Source organism: Pempheris klunzingeri, chromosome 19 (assembly GCF_042242105.1).
Source record: "Pempheris klunzingeri isolate RE-2024b chromosome 19, fPemKlu1.hap1, whole genome shotgun sequence".
NCBI lineage: Eukaryota > Metazoa > Chordata > Actinopteri > Acropomatiformes > Pempheridae > Pempheris > Pempheris klunzingeri.
This window is the reverse complement of record NC_092030.1, coordinates 194,969-209,986: the sequence shown is the minus strand read 5'-3', so window position 1 is coordinate 209,986 and position 15,018 is coordinate 194,969. Positions and strand designations below refer to the sequence as shown.

General features: G+C 51.2%; 2 protein-coding genes across 3 annotated transcripts; both read right to left on the bottom strand.

The window, feature by feature from the left end:
• Positions 1-36: 36 nt before the first annotated feature.
• Positions 37-4,244, bottom strand: snx24 (sorting nexin 24). Of its 2 annotated transcripts, XM_070850719.1 has the most exons (8): positions 4,050-4,244; positions 2,860-2,943; positions 1,865-1,969; positions 1,593-1,687; positions 1,459-1,488; positions 1,311-1,375; positions 1,107-1,173; positions 37-911 (listed from the first exon to the last, which is right to left on the bottom strand). In XM_070850719.1, exons 1-8 carry the CDS (start codon positions 4,116-4,118, stop codon positions 869-871), a joined length of 558 nt encoding a protein of 185 aa, XP_070706820.1. In that variant the 5' UTR covers positions 4,119-4,244; the 3' UTR covers positions 37-868. The 2 variants fall into 2 exon arrangements, with proteins under 2 accessions (XP_070706820.1, XP_070706821.1); XM_070850720.1 differs by having other exon boundaries at positions 37-1,173.
• Positions 4,245-4,961: 717 nt separating this feature from the next.
• loxa (lysyl oxidase a) lies at positions 4,962-12,182 on the bottom strand. The gene is made up of 7 exons (XM_070850286.1): positions 11,466-12,182; positions 9,136-9,244; positions 7,513-7,650; positions 6,612-6,768; positions 5,700-5,795; positions 5,443-5,558; positions 4,962-5,361 (listed from the first exon to the last, which is right to left on the bottom strand). Exons 1-7 carry the CDS (start codon positions 12,097-12,099, stop codon positions 5,355-5,357), a joined length of 1,257 nt encoding a protein of 418 aa, XP_070706387.1. The 5' UTR covers positions 12,100-12,182; the 3' UTR covers positions 4,962-5,354.
• Between the last annotated feature and the right edge of the window lie 2,836 nt (positions 12,183-15,018).

Genomic DNA, 15,018 nt, shown 5'->3' with positions numbered 1-15,018 from the left:
TTAAAAACCAACTGAATGTGAGTCTGACCATCAAGGTTTGTGGAAATAATGAGTTTTATTGGTGTGAGTATCTCACGTGGCCCATGTTAAAGTGCTACAGTCCAGTGTTTACTGAAGGTCAGTGTTATGGCACAGAAATGACACGTTTCACTCACAGTTACACAATATAAAGACGGAGAGATGTCCAGGGTCGACCTCCAGGAAACCATCCGCTGTTCAACAGAACCAGCTGAGGTCAGTCTAGTCAGGATAAATGTGTTGTCGCTGTGCTGTAGTGGAGATCCAGTCACACAGAGGAGTCAGTGAATGCAACACGAAGCGTTTTACTGGCTGGTCAGTCTAAACACACTCTTCATCCCTTTAACCTGCGTGTGACAGACGAGCCTCTGGCACACGTGTTAGTGCTGGTTACTGACCTGTAGTACGTGTTGCCAGAGGCCTCTCTCGAAACCTGACTGCACCCCCAGCTGGCTGAGCACTGACAGTCTGTCATGAGTCCGTCAGTGCCGAGTAGGTGGAGTCAGTGTCTTCGTCTGCGTCTAATTTCTACAAAACATCTTCACCTCCATCTGTTTTTTATAGCTCATCTAAACTCCTGTCCCTCAAACACCTGGTGCTCAGTACGAGGTCCACGTCACCCCCCCAGAGACCTCAGTACTGAAAACAGGTCAGTCTGCCTGTCACTCGTCTGTCTGGATCTTCTGTGTTACTGTTACTGTCACCAGTAAAGGAGGAGTGAAGCTCTGCAGCCTCAGTGGATCATCTGGTTTGACTCTGACGTCCTCATTAGCTGCTGCAGTCAGTTAGAGCTCACTGCAGCCGTTATTCTGCTAGGACTCAGATCCACAGATTCCCCGTTGGTGTTGATTTAAAGAGCAGCTGGTGGTGGCGGTGCGGAGGTCACCGGGTCACTGGAGGTTTAACAGAAACGATTGTGTGATTTACTGGGAGGTTAACACGTCAGTTTTTAACAGATAAACATGTCCGGGTTGGAATGGAAAATGTTAGTGAGGCTCAGTGGATCTTCGGGTCGTCTTCTTCGCGGTGCACACCTACAATGGTGTGAAAACGTGACGCCTGTTGGTCGTCAGAGTCTGCTGCTCTACCTCGGCTGAAGGTCCGGGTAGAAAACTCCATGAACCACACCTTCAATCACGACATCAGGACACGGATCTGAGCGTCAAGGAGAGAAGAAGGAGAAGAGATGTGGACAGTGGATTCACAGTCCATCTGTGTGCTGCTGGTGGGACAATGCAGCACACAGAGGGACGTGACGACTGAACGGATGGCGGCGCGGAGCCTGAACTGACCGTGAGCCGACGGCAGCAGGTACGGGTCCCTCAGAAACAGCAGCACCGGCTGATGGGAGAGTTTACTGAGGAGAAGAACAAACATGAGTCGGTGACACACGGAGCAAACAGAGACTCAGGATCGCCGAGCCGGAGGACGAGGACTCACCTGGACCCCTCTGACTCCGTATCAAACGACCTGAGGGGAGAAACAGAAGGTCAGCCTCCACCAGCCCTGCAGCAAACTCTCCACAGATACAAAAAGGTGGTTTATTTCATGGAAAAGCTGCAGTTTGAACTCACCCGCAGCTCTCTGTTTTTGGCACTGAGGGAAAATGGCGGATATTCAGGAAATCCAGGAATATCTTTGGAAGAACTCCATTTTCCATAATTATAGTCTGACAAAACAGACAAAACAAGAGCTAATTACACTGTGCACACGAGGCAGCCAGCGCGGTCGCCCTCTGGGTCAGGGTTACTCCCCGACTTTGGATCTTTAGTCTGGACACACAAAAGCTTAAAGGCTTCTCACACACACACACAGAGCAGGGCGGTGGAGGTGTGTGTCACAGTACCTGCAGGTAGAGCTCCAGGCCTTGCCTCCGCTGCTCCAGGACTTTGGGGACCCAGTTCCTGACATGTTTGGAGGGGATCTCTGGGGGCTTTATGCTCTTCTTCAGCTGGACAGATCAGTCAGACACACAGAACAACAGTACGAGCTTACAGCCACGACAACATCAAGACCCTGAAACTTAAACAGCTGAATGGAATCCAGCCATCATTCGTTTTAATGTGTTTCTCTCACTGTGTCACGTCAAAATGTCTCCTACAGGTTCAATAATGGCAGTGGGACAGAAAGAGGAACATTAATTATTCACCAGCTGCTGATTTCTGCACCAGTAAACAGGAAAACAGACAATGTTATGTGTTACTTAAAGGGTCATTCCCCTGTTTCTCCCCCATGATCCTCTGTGTCCTCATCCTGGTGTGTGAGTGACTGGTAGGTAGTAAAAGTGTTGGAACTGGTCCAGTAGATCACCTCAGCCAGCAGCCACCAAACGGGCTGCAATGGCTGCAACGTGATCCTTTGGGACAACTGCACCTGATCACAGTAGGTCCACTAAAAGAGCTTGTTTGATCCACTGACAGGCTCAGAGTGTTATTCTAAGTGTGTGACAGCATCATGGAAAGGATCCCTACAGAGAGAGACCTGGAAGATCCTTTTGGTTTAACCACAAACAGCACACACACCAGACTACATTCACTAAAACAGGGATTTTAGAGAACAGGACACAGGAGCTGCTGTTCTGCTGCTGCCTCCATCAGTTAGTTTATCTGCTTTATTGTGTAACTTTGGTGTTTTAAAACGGTTAGTTTGGATCCAACACAATATCTGTTTAACACACAGTAACACAAACACACTAACTGATGGAGGCAACAGCAGACTGGCAGCTCTTGTGTTCTTTGAGGTAAAATCCCTGTTTTTGTGAATGTAGTCTGGTGGCAAAAGGTACCCTTTAAATATGTGAAATGTGAAAACCCTCTGAAGTGTGAAAAAACTCTGTCTCACCATTTTATGCAGAGCGTGAAATTCACTGTAGCGCTTCTCCACCGAGTGCTGCCTGCCATTCATCAGCACGTCGATCTTAAACACCTGACAGGAGGAGGACAGCGGTTAATTTGTGTTGGGGTGTCATGACTCAGACGTGCCCCCCCCGCCCCTGGTCAGTGTCCACGTCAGCTGGTTACCAACAGGAAGCATCTGCTGGACCAGTCAGAGTTACTGGAAACTTCTTCTTCCCTCAGCTCAAACACACAAAGGCTGTAAAAGAGGAACCCAGACAGGGAGGGGGGGCCAAAGGGACGGACATCAGCAGGTCCTGGACCAGCGCTGAGGAGAACAAACAGTCCAGCAGAGACCGTTTCTCACTGATCGGTCATCCATCAGGTGACCCCCCCCCCCCCCCCCCCACATCCAGTCTCTCTGTCAGTATGAACTTTTAACAGTTTCCGTCTTCGGTCAGCGTCAGCTCCTCTGTGGGTGAATTAAAGGAACAGTTCAGCAGTCCTTGCCTCTAGTCAGCAGAGACGATCTTTACCTTGTGGTGCAGAAATAAACCGTCAGAGGAACCAACCATAAGACAGCACGGCGACCTAAACCTCTAAATCAGCTTTAGATTAACCAGGCGCTCACAGACGGCGGCCATGTTGTACTCTGTGTGTCTGCTGTGGACTACAGATGGGAAAAGTAGTTCTCTGAACAGCTTCATGTAGTTTAATCTGGAAGGACACAGACTGACTGAGATCCGGGGTCAGGGTCAGAGTCAGGGTCAGAGTCAGGATCAGGGTCAGGGTCAGGGTCAGAGTCAGGATCAGAGTCAGAGTCAGGGTCAGAGTCAGAGTCAGGGTCAGAGTCAGAGTCAGGATCAGGGTCAGGGTCAGAGTCAGAGTCAGGGTCAGAGTCAGGATCAGGGTCAGAGTCAGGGTCAGAGTCAGGATCAGAGTCAGAGTCAGAGTCAGGGTCAGAGTCAGAGTCAGGGTTACTGACTCTGGGTTTTACTCCATAAACCATTTAAATGTTGTTTAAAGGAAACACCAAACAGACAGACACTGTGTGTGTGTGTGTGTGTGTGTGTGTGTGTGTGTGTGTGTGTGTGTGTGTGTGTGTGTGTGTGTGTGTGTGTGTGTGTGTGTGTGTGTGTGTGTGTGTGTGCACCGTGTCAGGTACCCCGTGAGTTCCGGGTCACCTGTCCCTCTCACCGTGAAGCCTTTCTCCACCGGGTTGGTCTCCGAGCGGAACGACGGGATGGACACTCGGACCGGATGCATCCTGACCGGATAAACGGACCGTTTGGAGGCCGATGTTTGATCCCGAGGCTCACACACACTCTGTCTGTCTGTATCTATCTGTCTATCTGTCTATCTATCTGTCTGTCTGTCTGTCTGTCTGTCTGTCTCACTCTCTCTCTCTGCTGGTTTGCTGCTGAGCGTCCGACAATCTGATAAAATCAGTGAAATAAACAACAGGAGAAAAACTCAGTGGAGCCCCCTGCTGGACCGGAGGAGGAAGAGGAGGAGAGGAGGAGGAGAGGAGAGGAGAGGAGCAGAGGAGGAGAGGAGAGGAGCAGAGGAGGAGAGGAGATGAGGAAGAGGAGGAGAGTGTTATTGATGAATCAGTTATTGATGAATGTTAGTTAGTCGTCCTAACAGACAGACATGTTTGTTGAATTGATTATTTATTCATGTTCAGAAGCTGCAGCCTCTAACTGGCCCCCTGAGGGATCAATAAAGTATTGTGCCCCCCCCCGTCAGCTAATAACAGTTATCAGTGTTGTCATGTGACCCTCTGGTCATGATGTCATTCTCAGGGAAGAGACCACAGCAGAGACTCTTTAGGGCCAGTTAGCAACTAGCCTGTTAGCATGGAGGTCCGCCAGGAGGAGGTGGAGACCAAACACTGAGCTAAGAGGACGAACAACAAGACGTGTTCACACCAGAAACACCAAACCGCATGGAGGCAGTGGGCGTAACCACGGCAACATTGACTGATGAAGCCTCCAGTTCAGCATTTTAAAAACCATCACCTTGAGTTTTTTCCCTCCTGTGATTGGTCAGGGTTAGACATGGTGTGTGTGTGTGTGTGTGTGTGTGCTGCTCAGTCTAACGAGGTGATCCAGTATCACAACCTTTATTTTAGTACAGAGAGTTTCTTCCGTTGCTCATAAATACAACAAATACATTTTCCTTTAAACAACAGCGTCATTGAAACACGTGATGAAGCCAACAGTGACCGAGCAGAGAGGACAAGCTGCTCTGCATCAGGACTCTGCTGCTCTGCTTCATCTCACAGGAAATATGAAACGCAAGCGTACAGTACGAGGTAATAGACAGAGAGAGAAACAGAGAATATTCTGAGGCAAAGAAAAGAGTATAATCATCAGAGAGGACAGAGAAACTAGTTCCCCTCACACGGTCCCGACTGGGAGCCTTGTGGTGACCAAACGTCTGAAACGTGTTGATGTTTCATGAGTTTGTCCTGCAGTCGTCCTCGCTGAGCGTGGGCTGCTAATACCTGCAGACAGAGAGGAGGAAGAGGATGAGGACGGTGATGGAGGGCAGGAGGAAGCACCAGTGACGGCGGCGTGAAGCTTACGTGGACATGTGGCAGCCGGACACGTAGGCGTAGTTTCCGGTGTAGCGAACATCACAGCGCACAATGTTGTTGCTGTAGTCGCTCTCTGGGACCTGGTAGTACGGGTTCACACTGATCTGTGGACACAAACCCCGCACATTTACTCTGAAATACCAGGTCAGTACACGGCCAGAGCACGGGCGCTCACCGGGTGCTCCTGAACGCAACGTGGCTCCACACGTGTTTCTGGAAAAACGTCACGTGGGCTGAAAACAAACCTTGAGGATGTAGTTTCCAGGTTTCACATCTGTGATGTCGATCCACTGGCAGTCGATGTCTGCGTTGTAGGTGTCGTAACATCCTGGACTCAGGCCCTGCACGGTGGACAGACCCACACACAGCAGCACGTTAGCCAGCACAACATCCAAAACAGGCTACACGGTCAGCTGCAGAGTGTGATAACTGATCTAATGTCTGTCAGAGGAAAGCTGCGGCTGTGGAGAATGACCCAAAAATCAGCCAAACTAAGGAAGTGATGACAGGTAGGATCACCTTACAGGACAAACAGGAAGTCACTAAATCACCACCACTACTACAGCTGTTCTGCCTGGTAACAGAGCACTTGTTTTTCTTCTTTAAAAATGTGTCAACCACAGTCCAACCAGCAGGTCGCTCTGAGAAAAACATGTCAGTGAAGTTAAATTATCGTCTGTTTACACCTGAACATACCGTGGACCTAAATAAGTGCAGCCTCGTTACAGCTGCAGGGGCTTTTATTTTGAAACAGCCAGAGTTTGAGTGTGTCATGTGTTTTCTGGGCGCTGAGGCAGAGCGACGCCTACAGCTGTAAACACGTGGACGTTAAAGGGTTAAAGGTCTGCAGTGATTGGCTGGTTCGTCTGCTGTTTGTGTGTGTGTGTGTGTGTACAGCGGCTGTCAGTCTGACGTCGCTGCTCCAGCTAACAGGACCTGACCGCCTACATGCTTTGTCCACTGGGGGGCAGCAGAAACGCACTGTGAGCAGAACTAAAGCGAAGCGTCCTGTGTGTGAGTCTGAGGGACGGATCTGACTGGGCTCGCTGAGTGGGTCTGTCCCGTGAAGGGCCACTAATCTAAAGTATCGATAAAACCGCTTTAGGTTCAGCGCCAGCAGCACGGCATCCTGAGCAGCTTTGGTCTGTCTGAGGGACCTGGGTGTGGGCGGTGCAGGCGAATCTCCGGTAGTAGCCATAGTCACAGGACGTGTCCTCCAGGCAGAAGCTGGCCTTGTGGCCCTCGGCCACGGCGTGGTGGGTGGATGCGTCCAACAGCTCGTAGTGGCTGAACTCATCCATGCTGTGGTAGTGCCTGTGGAGCAGCAGCAGCAGAGTTAAGCCAAGCAGCACACACACTCTGCTGTGTTCAGTCAGTGTGTGCAGACCTCTACGTGTGTGTTTGGTGGTGCTGCACATGCAGAGCCGTCTGTTATCTTACAGCCGGGGTTTGTTTAATGAGACAGAAACAGTCTGGAGTTCATGGATGATAAATCTATAGAGTCTCCAGCTCCAGTCTGCTGGAGCGCTGCCACATGTGCTCCATCTGGGGATCGGCCCGCTGGTTTCACTACATAACTATGGACTGAGGTCGTTTCTCTGGAATCAGGGAGAACTGGGCAGCTCTCCAGAAGCCCAGCAGAGGGGCCCAACGCTCCCTTTTAGGCTCCTTATCCTCATCTTTATGTTTATATAGGAGGACGTGTGGCTCTGCAGCCGTACATAACCTGAAGTCAAAGGACGGATCGGGTCCCCCGAGCTTCTGAGCGTTCGGAGCTGGTTTCACTGTCTGAGACGTAAAAACAGAGAACGGACTTCCTTAAGAGCCTGAAGCTACAAATGAAGCTCGTCGGAGCCCAAAGTCAGAGAGCGGGGGTCCAGCTCAGACCAGTCCGGAGACCCTGAGAGAGTTCTCAGAGGGTCTCAGAGGGTCCCAGAGGGTGTCAGAGGGTCTCTAGGGGTCTCAGTGGGTCTCAGAGGGTCTCTAGGGGTCTCAGGAGGTCTTGAGGAGGTGTGAGTGGCGGCGGGCTGGGCGGCCCCGATGGGACCTGATACTCACTGATGACAGCTGTGCCACTCCCAGGAGTAGCGGGGCCTGCTGGGGAGGAAGTCGGCCGTGCCCTGGTTCTTGACCCTCTGAGGAAACCTCAGCAGCATGCGGGTGTCGTAGTCCCTGACGCTGCCTCTGTAGGCCGAGCTGCAGGAGCAACAGCACACACACGCACACACACACAAGGTCAGGGTGATGTCACTAAGCCCCTCCCCCCTCTGAGCCAGGCCGTCTGTGTGTAAACGGTGGCTGGAAAATAGCTGGAGGCACGTGGTTGTTTGGGCTGGTTCTCCATAATGTGTTTACCATCTGACGCTCTCTGCCCACACACACTGTGATTAAAGTGGAGACACACACACAGTCACACACACACACACACAGTCACACACACACACACACACACACACACAGTCTCACACACAGTCACACACACACACACACACACACACACACAGTCTCACACACAGTCACACACACAATCACACACACACACAAACACACTCACACACACACACACAATCACACACACACACCACACACTCACACACACACACTCACACAGTCACACACAGTCACACACACACACACACACACCACACACTCACACACACACTCACACAGTCACACACACACACACACACAGTCACACAGTCACACACACACACACAATCACACACACACAGTCACACACACACAGTCACACACACACCACACACTCACACACACAGTCACACAGTCACACACTCACACACACACTCACACTCACACAGTCACACACACACTCACACTCACACAGTCACACACACACTCACAATCACACACACACACACAGTCACACAGACACTCACACAGTCACACACACACACACTCACACTCACACAGTCACACACACACTCACACTCACACAGTCACACACACACTCACAATCACACACACACACACAGTCACACAGACACTCACACAGTCACACACACACTCACACAATCACACACACACACACTCACACTCACACAGTCACACACACACTCACAATCACACACACAATCACACACACACAGTCACACACACACACACAGTCACACACACACACCACACAGTCACACAGTCACACACAGTCACACACACACTCACACAGTCACACTCACACACACACTCACACAGTCACACACACACCACACACTCACACAGTCACACACACACTCACACAGTCACACACACACACACACCACACACTCACACAGTCACACAGTCACACACACACACACACACACACACCACACACTCACACAGTCACACACACAGTCACACACACACTCACACAGTCACACACACACACACACACACACACACCACACAGTCACACACACACACACCACACACTCACACAGTCACACACACACACACACTCACACACACACACACACACACTCACACAGTCACACACACACTCACACACACAGTCACACAGTCACACACACACACACACACACACAGTCACACAGTCATACACACACACACACACACACACACACACACAGTCAGTCACACACACACACACACACATACCACACACTCACACAGTCACTGGCTGTACCTGGTACCTGTGTGCTCCCCCCTGTGGGCAGGGCGTACCTGGACAGGCAGTTCTCCTCTGCAGCACACCTCAGGTTGTACATGGGGACCCTCTGGGCGTAGGCCGAGGCCTGGATGTAGTACGGGTCAGGAACCAGATCAGGAAGACCTGCGACAGCAAGACGGCTTCAGACCAGTGACACAGCTGTCCTGAGACAGAGGAGGCCGGACTGGTTCCTGTCTCTCACTGGTTCTTGTGTCTCTCACTGGTTCCTGTGTCTCTCACTGGTTCCTGTCTCTCACTGGTTCTTGTGTCTCTCACTGGTTCCTGTGTCTCTCACTGGTTCCTGTCTCTTACTGGTTCCTGTGTCTCTCACTTGTTCCTGTCTCTTACTGGTTCCTGTGTCTCTCACTTGTTCCTGTGTCTCTCACTGGTTCCTGTGTCTCTCACTGGTTCTTGTGTCTCTCATTGATTCCTGTGTCTCTCACTGGTTCCTGTCTCTCACTGGTTCTTGTGTCTCTTACTGGTTCCTGTCTCTCACTGGTTCACGTGTCTCTATCTGGTTCCCGTGTCTCTTACTGGTTCCCGTGTCTCTCACTGGTTCCTGTGTCTCTCACTGGTTCCTGTGTCTCACTGGCTCCTGTGTCTCACTGGTTCTTGTGTCTCTCACTGGTTCCTGTTTGTCTCACTAGTTCCTGTGTCTTTCACTGGTTCCTGTGTCTCTCACTGGTTCTTGTGTCTCTCACTGGTTCCTGTTTGTCTCACTAGTTCCTGTGTCTTTCACTGGTTCCTGTGTCTCTCACTGGTTCTTGTGTCTCTCACTGGTTCCTGTCTCTCACTGGTTCTTGTGTCTCTCACTGGTTCATGTGTCTCTTACTGGTTCCTGTGTCTCTCACTTGTTCCTGTCTCTTACTGGTTCCTGTGTCTCTCACTTGTTCCTGTGTCTCTCACTGGTTCCTGTGTCTCTCACTGGTTCTTGTGTCTCTCATTGGTTCCTGTGTCTCTCACTTGTTCCTGTGTCTCTCACTGGTTCTTGTGTCTCTCATTGGTTCCTGTGTCTCTCACTTGTTCCTGTGTCTCTCACTGGTTCCTGTGTCTCTCACTGGTTATGTGTCTCTCACTGGTTCCTGTGTCTCTTACTGGTTCCTGTCTCTCATTGATTCCTGTGTCTCTCACTGGTTCTTGTGTCTCTCACTGGTTCCTGTGTCTCTCACTGGTTCCTGTCTCTCACTGGTTCCTGTGTCTCTCACTGGTTCCTGTCTCTCACTGGTTCCTGTGTCTCTCACTGGTTCCTGTGTCTCTCACTGGTTCCTGTGTCTCTCACTGGTTCCCGTGTCTCTATCTGGTTCCCGTGTCTCTCACTGGTTCCTGTTTGTCTCACTAGTTCCTGTGTCTCTCACTGGTTCCTGTGTCTCTTACTGGTTCCTGTCTCTCACTGGTTCCCGTGTCTCTTACTGGTTCCTGTCTCTCACTGGTTCCTGTGTCTCTCACTGGTTCATGTGTCTCTATCTGGTTCCCGTGTCTCTTACTGGTTCCCGTGTCTCTCACTGGTTCCTGTGTCTCTCACTGGTTCCTGTTTGTCTCACTGGTTCCTGTGTCTCTCACTGGTCCCTGTGTCTCTTACTGGTTCCTGTGTCTCTCACTGGTTCCCGTGTCTCTTACTGGTTCCCGTGTCTCTCACTGGTTCCTGTCTCTCACTGGTTCTTGTGTCTCTTACTGGTTCCTGTCTCTCACTGGTTCCTGTGTCTCTCACTGGTTCACGTGTCTCTATCTGGTTCCCATGTCTCTTACTGGTTCCCGTGTCTCTCACTGGTTCCTGTGTCTCTCACTGGTTCCTGTTTGTCTCACTGGTTCCTGTGTCTCTCACTGGTTCTTGTGTCTCTCACTGGTTCCTGTGTCTCTTACTGGTTCCTGTGTCTCTCACTGGTTCCCGTGTCTCTTACTGGTTCCCGTGTCTCTCACTGGTTCCCGTGTCTCTTACTGGTTCCCGTGTCTCTCACTGGTTCCTGTGTCTCTCACTGGTTCCTGTGTCTCTCACTGGTTCCTGTGTCTCTATCTGGTTCCCGTGTCTCTTACTGGTTCCCGTGTCTCTCACTGGTTCCTGTCTCTCACTGGTTCCTGTGTCTCACTGGTTCTTGTGTCTCTCATTGGTTCCTGTGTCTCTCACTGGTTCCTGTTTGTCTCACTGGTTCCTGTGTCTCTCACTGGTTCCCGTGTCTCTCACTGGTTCCTGTCTCTCATTGGTTCCTGTGTCTCTCACTGGTTCCTGTCTCTCATTGGTTCCTGTGTCTCTCACTGGTTCCTGTGTCTCTTACTGGTTCCTGTGTCTCTCACTGGTTCCTGTGTCTCTTACTGGTTCCTGTGTCTCTCACTGGTTCCTGTGTCTTACCGTACTGGTGGTACTGGGTGCCGTACCCAGGTCTGGGTCTGGGTCTGGGTCTCTCGTAGACGTCGTAGTAGTTGTAATAGGGATTGTCAGTGTCGGTGGACTTGTAGGGGTCGTACGGATCGTCGCCGACCATCATGTCCTCCCTCCTGGCGGGGGCTTCCTCCCGAGTCTCATTGGCTCCGCTGCTCCCGTGCGTCCCCGTGCGCTCCCCGGGCCGGTCCTGGCGGTGCTCACGCCCTCTCACGAGCCTTTGGAGGGGGGACGGGAGGCCGCGGGGGCCGTGCGAGTGGGACGCGGACCGAGGGGGCTGCCGTTGCTGCCGCTGGGCCCCCGGCGGGCTCGAGGCGTCCGGATGTGTCGCGTCCGCATCGCGGATGATGGTGACCGGCTGCGCCTGCACTTGTTCCCGCGCAGCGCCCCTCCGACGGGGCGGCTGGTACTCGGAGCCGCGGCTCAGCAGGCTGAAAATCTTCCCGTTATGGGACCACTGCAGCGTCTGCCGGAGAGCCGCGTGCTGACTGTCTCCCCCCGGCGTCCCCGGGTCCCTCTGAGAGCGGACAGCTTGCAGGAAGAAAATGCAGAGACAGACGCACGCGTATGCGTAAAGCGGCGTGCCCAAGGTGCGTAAAGCCATCGTGGAGTCCGCTGGAGGAGGTTAGTGTGACGGCATGTCAGCAGGCTGGTCTGGAGGGTTCCGTGTGAACTCACATCGCTCTGCTGCTGATGCGCCTCTGAGATGAGGATGAGGAGGAGGAGGAGTTCAGCATTTGTATTTCTGAATGTGTTACACAAGCTGGCCGCGCGGCTCATATAACCGCTGGATGTGAGCGGGCCAGGCCGTCATACCTGCTCAGGCCGGGTCTCACACCTCCTCTCCTCCTCCTCTCCTCCTCATGGCGTTTGGATCCCGGCTATAAAACAGTTACATAAACACTCAGACAGACTCTGGATCAGATTCAGAGGTTCTGGGAGAGTATTTCCCTCCGTCTCTTTTCTCTGCTCTGATAAAAAAACATCTCCTCTGACTGTTGGCTGAACTCCAGCCAGACCCCCCTCCTCTTCCTCCTCCTTCTCCTCCTCCTCTTCCTCCTCCTCCTCTGAGGCTCCACTTTCTCCAGGAGGATCCCAGAGAGCTGAACCCGCCCTGCGGTGTCCCTGCAGCACTTTCTATCAGGTCATAATTAGTGTTTCAGTGTTTCAGGATGAGGGGATACCTGATACCAGCACCCTGCTCTGCTGGCAGGCTGCCCCCCCCACGCTCCCTGCCCTGCTGTCACCACAGACCCACAATGCTTAGCTCAGGCCAAAGGCTTCATTTACTTCAAAACCAAGAAATTCTCTCTAGCATCTCCACAGCCGCCCGTTGGACTGACGGCTGCTGCTGAAGTGCAGCCAGCGGCCGCAGCGTTCTCAGTTTCTCAGGTCACAAAGTTTTAGGAGAAGAGAGGATCACACAGGGGTTACCAGCTGCTCCGTGCCTTTAAACCCTCAATAGGACGAGGCCAGCAAACAATTAGTCACGACTCTACATGGAGCCAAAGAAAATTACAATGAAATAGTCACACGCAGATCCCTCTGATCCAGATACAGACACCAGGGGACAGTGGCTGCAGGTCCTCCTCCTACCAGGACCTGAGGGGGGGGCAGACAAAGCTGATCTTCTATTTATTTGTTGTTTCATTGTGAATGAACTGGACTCCGATGCTGGGAAACACTACAGACACACTGTGGAGTCCAGAGGCTCTGTGATCGGCTGGAAACACTGGCTGAAGTACAGCCACTGGGTTTTAGTTTTTTAGATAAACCTTTATTCCAGTCTTGGTGCTTAGCTAGGCTAGCTGTTTCCCTCTGTTTCCAGTCTTTGTGCTAAGCTAAGCTAACTGGATGTAGCCTCAGATTTGTATTGTTCTGCTCATCTGCTCCACCGAATAAGAGAATTTCTCAAACTGTCAGAGTATTTCTTTCAGATCTCAGCGTGCTTCAACCCACAGATGGTATGTAAAGCTGTGGCTGTGGCTGTCCTCTGATTGGTCGGTATCAGTCTGTAAAGAAGCGTCCTCTGATTGGTCGGTATTAGTCTGTATAAAGAAGCGTCCTCTGATTGGTCGGTATCAGTCTATAAAGAAGCGTCCTCTGATTGGTCGGTATCAGTCTGTATAAAGAAGCGTCCTCTGATTGGTCGGTATCAGTCTATAAAGAAGCGTCTTCTGATTGGTCGGTATCAGTCTGTATAAAGAAGCGTCCTCTGATTGGTCGGTATCAGTCTATAAAGAAGCGTCCTCTGATTGGTCGGTATCAGTCTGTATAAAGAAGCGTCCTCTGATTGGTCGGTATCAGTCTATAAAGAAGCGTCCTCTGATTGGTCGGTATCAGTCTGTAAAGAAGCGTCCTCTGATTGGTCGGTATCAGTCTGTAAAGAAGCGTCCTCTGATTGGTCGGTATCAGTCTGTGTAAAGAAGCGTCCTCTGATTGGTCGGTATCAGTCTATAAAGAAGCGTCCTCTGATTGGTCGGTATCAGTCTGTGTAAAGAAGCGTCCTCTGATTGGTCGGTATCAGTCTGTGTAAAGAAGCGTCCTCTGATTGGTCGGTATCAGTCTGTGTAAAGAAGCGTCCTCTGATTGGTCGGTATCAGTCTGTGTAAAGAAGCGTCCTCTGATTGGTCGGTATCAGTCTGTGTAAAGAAGCGTCCTCTGATTGGTCGGTATCAGTCTATAAAGAAGCGTCCTCTGATTGGTCGGTATCAGTCTGTGTAAAGAAGCGTCCTCTGATTGGTCGGTATCAGTCTATAAAGAAGCGTCCTCTGATTGGTCGGTATCAGTCTGTGTAAAGAAGCGTCCTCTGATTGGTCGGTATCAGTCTATAAAGAAGCGTCCTCTGATTGGTCAGTATCAGTCTGTGTAAAGAAGCGTCCTCTGATTGGTCGGTATCAGTCTATAAAGAAGCGTCCTCTGATTGGTCGGTATCAGTCTGTGTAAAGAAGCGTCCTCTGATTGGTCGGTATCAGTCTGTAAAGAAGCGTCCTCTGATTGGTCGGTATCAGTCTGTATAAAGAAGCGTCCTCTGATTGGTCGGTATCAGTCTGTGTAAAGAAGCGTCCTCTGATTGGTCGGTATCAGTCTGTATAAAGAAGCGTCCTCTGATTGGTCGGTATCAGTCTGTAAAGAAGCGTCCTCTGATTGGTCGGTATCAGTCTGTGTAAAGAAGCGTCCTCTGATTGGTCGGTATCAGTCTGTATAAAGAAGCGTCCTCTGATTGGTCGGTATCAGTCTGTATAAAGAAGCGTCCTCTGATTGGTCGGTATCAGTCTGTATAAAGAAGCGTCCTCTGATTGGTCGGTATCAGTCTGTGTAAAGAAGCGTCCTCTGATTGGTCGGTATCAGTCTGTATAAAGAAGCGTCCTCTGATTGGTCGGTATCAGTCTATAAAAAGTGTCGGTGTCCTCTGGGTCTGAACAGTGAAGCTGATGCTGAAGAGCCTTAAAGCTGCATCCTCTCTAGTGTCCAGCAGGGGGCGACTCCACTGGCTCCAAACAGGAGTCTGATTGGATGGAAG

Excerpts from the sequence above, each read along its gene's own strand:
- snx24 (XM_070850719.1), bottom strand. The coding sequence starts at position 4,118 with ATGCATCCGGTCCGAGTGTCCATCCCGTCGTTCCGCTCGGAGACCAAC. Across the intron at positions 1,688-1,864 it reads GCCTGGAGCTCTACCTGCAG|ACTATAATTATGGAAAATGG; the intron begins GTACTGTGACAC and ends CTGTTTTGTCAG. Across the intron at positions 912-1,106 it reads TACCCGGACCTTCAGCCGAG|TGACCCGGTGACCTCCGCAC; the intron begins GTAGAGCAGCAG and ends TTAAACCTCCAG.
- loxa (XM_070850286.1), bottom strand. The coding sequence starts at position 12,099 with ATGGCTTTACGCACCTTGGGCACGCCGCTTTACGCATACGCGTGCGTC. Across the intron at positions 7,651-9,135 it reads GAGGAGAACTGCCTGTCCAG|CTCGGCCTACAGAGGCAGCG; the intron begins GTACGCCCTGCC and ends TTGCTCCTGCAG. Across the intron at positions 6,769-7,512 it reads GAGTGGCACAGCTGTCATCA|GCACTACCACAGCATGGATG; the intron begins GTGAGTATCAGG and ends GCTGCTCCACAG.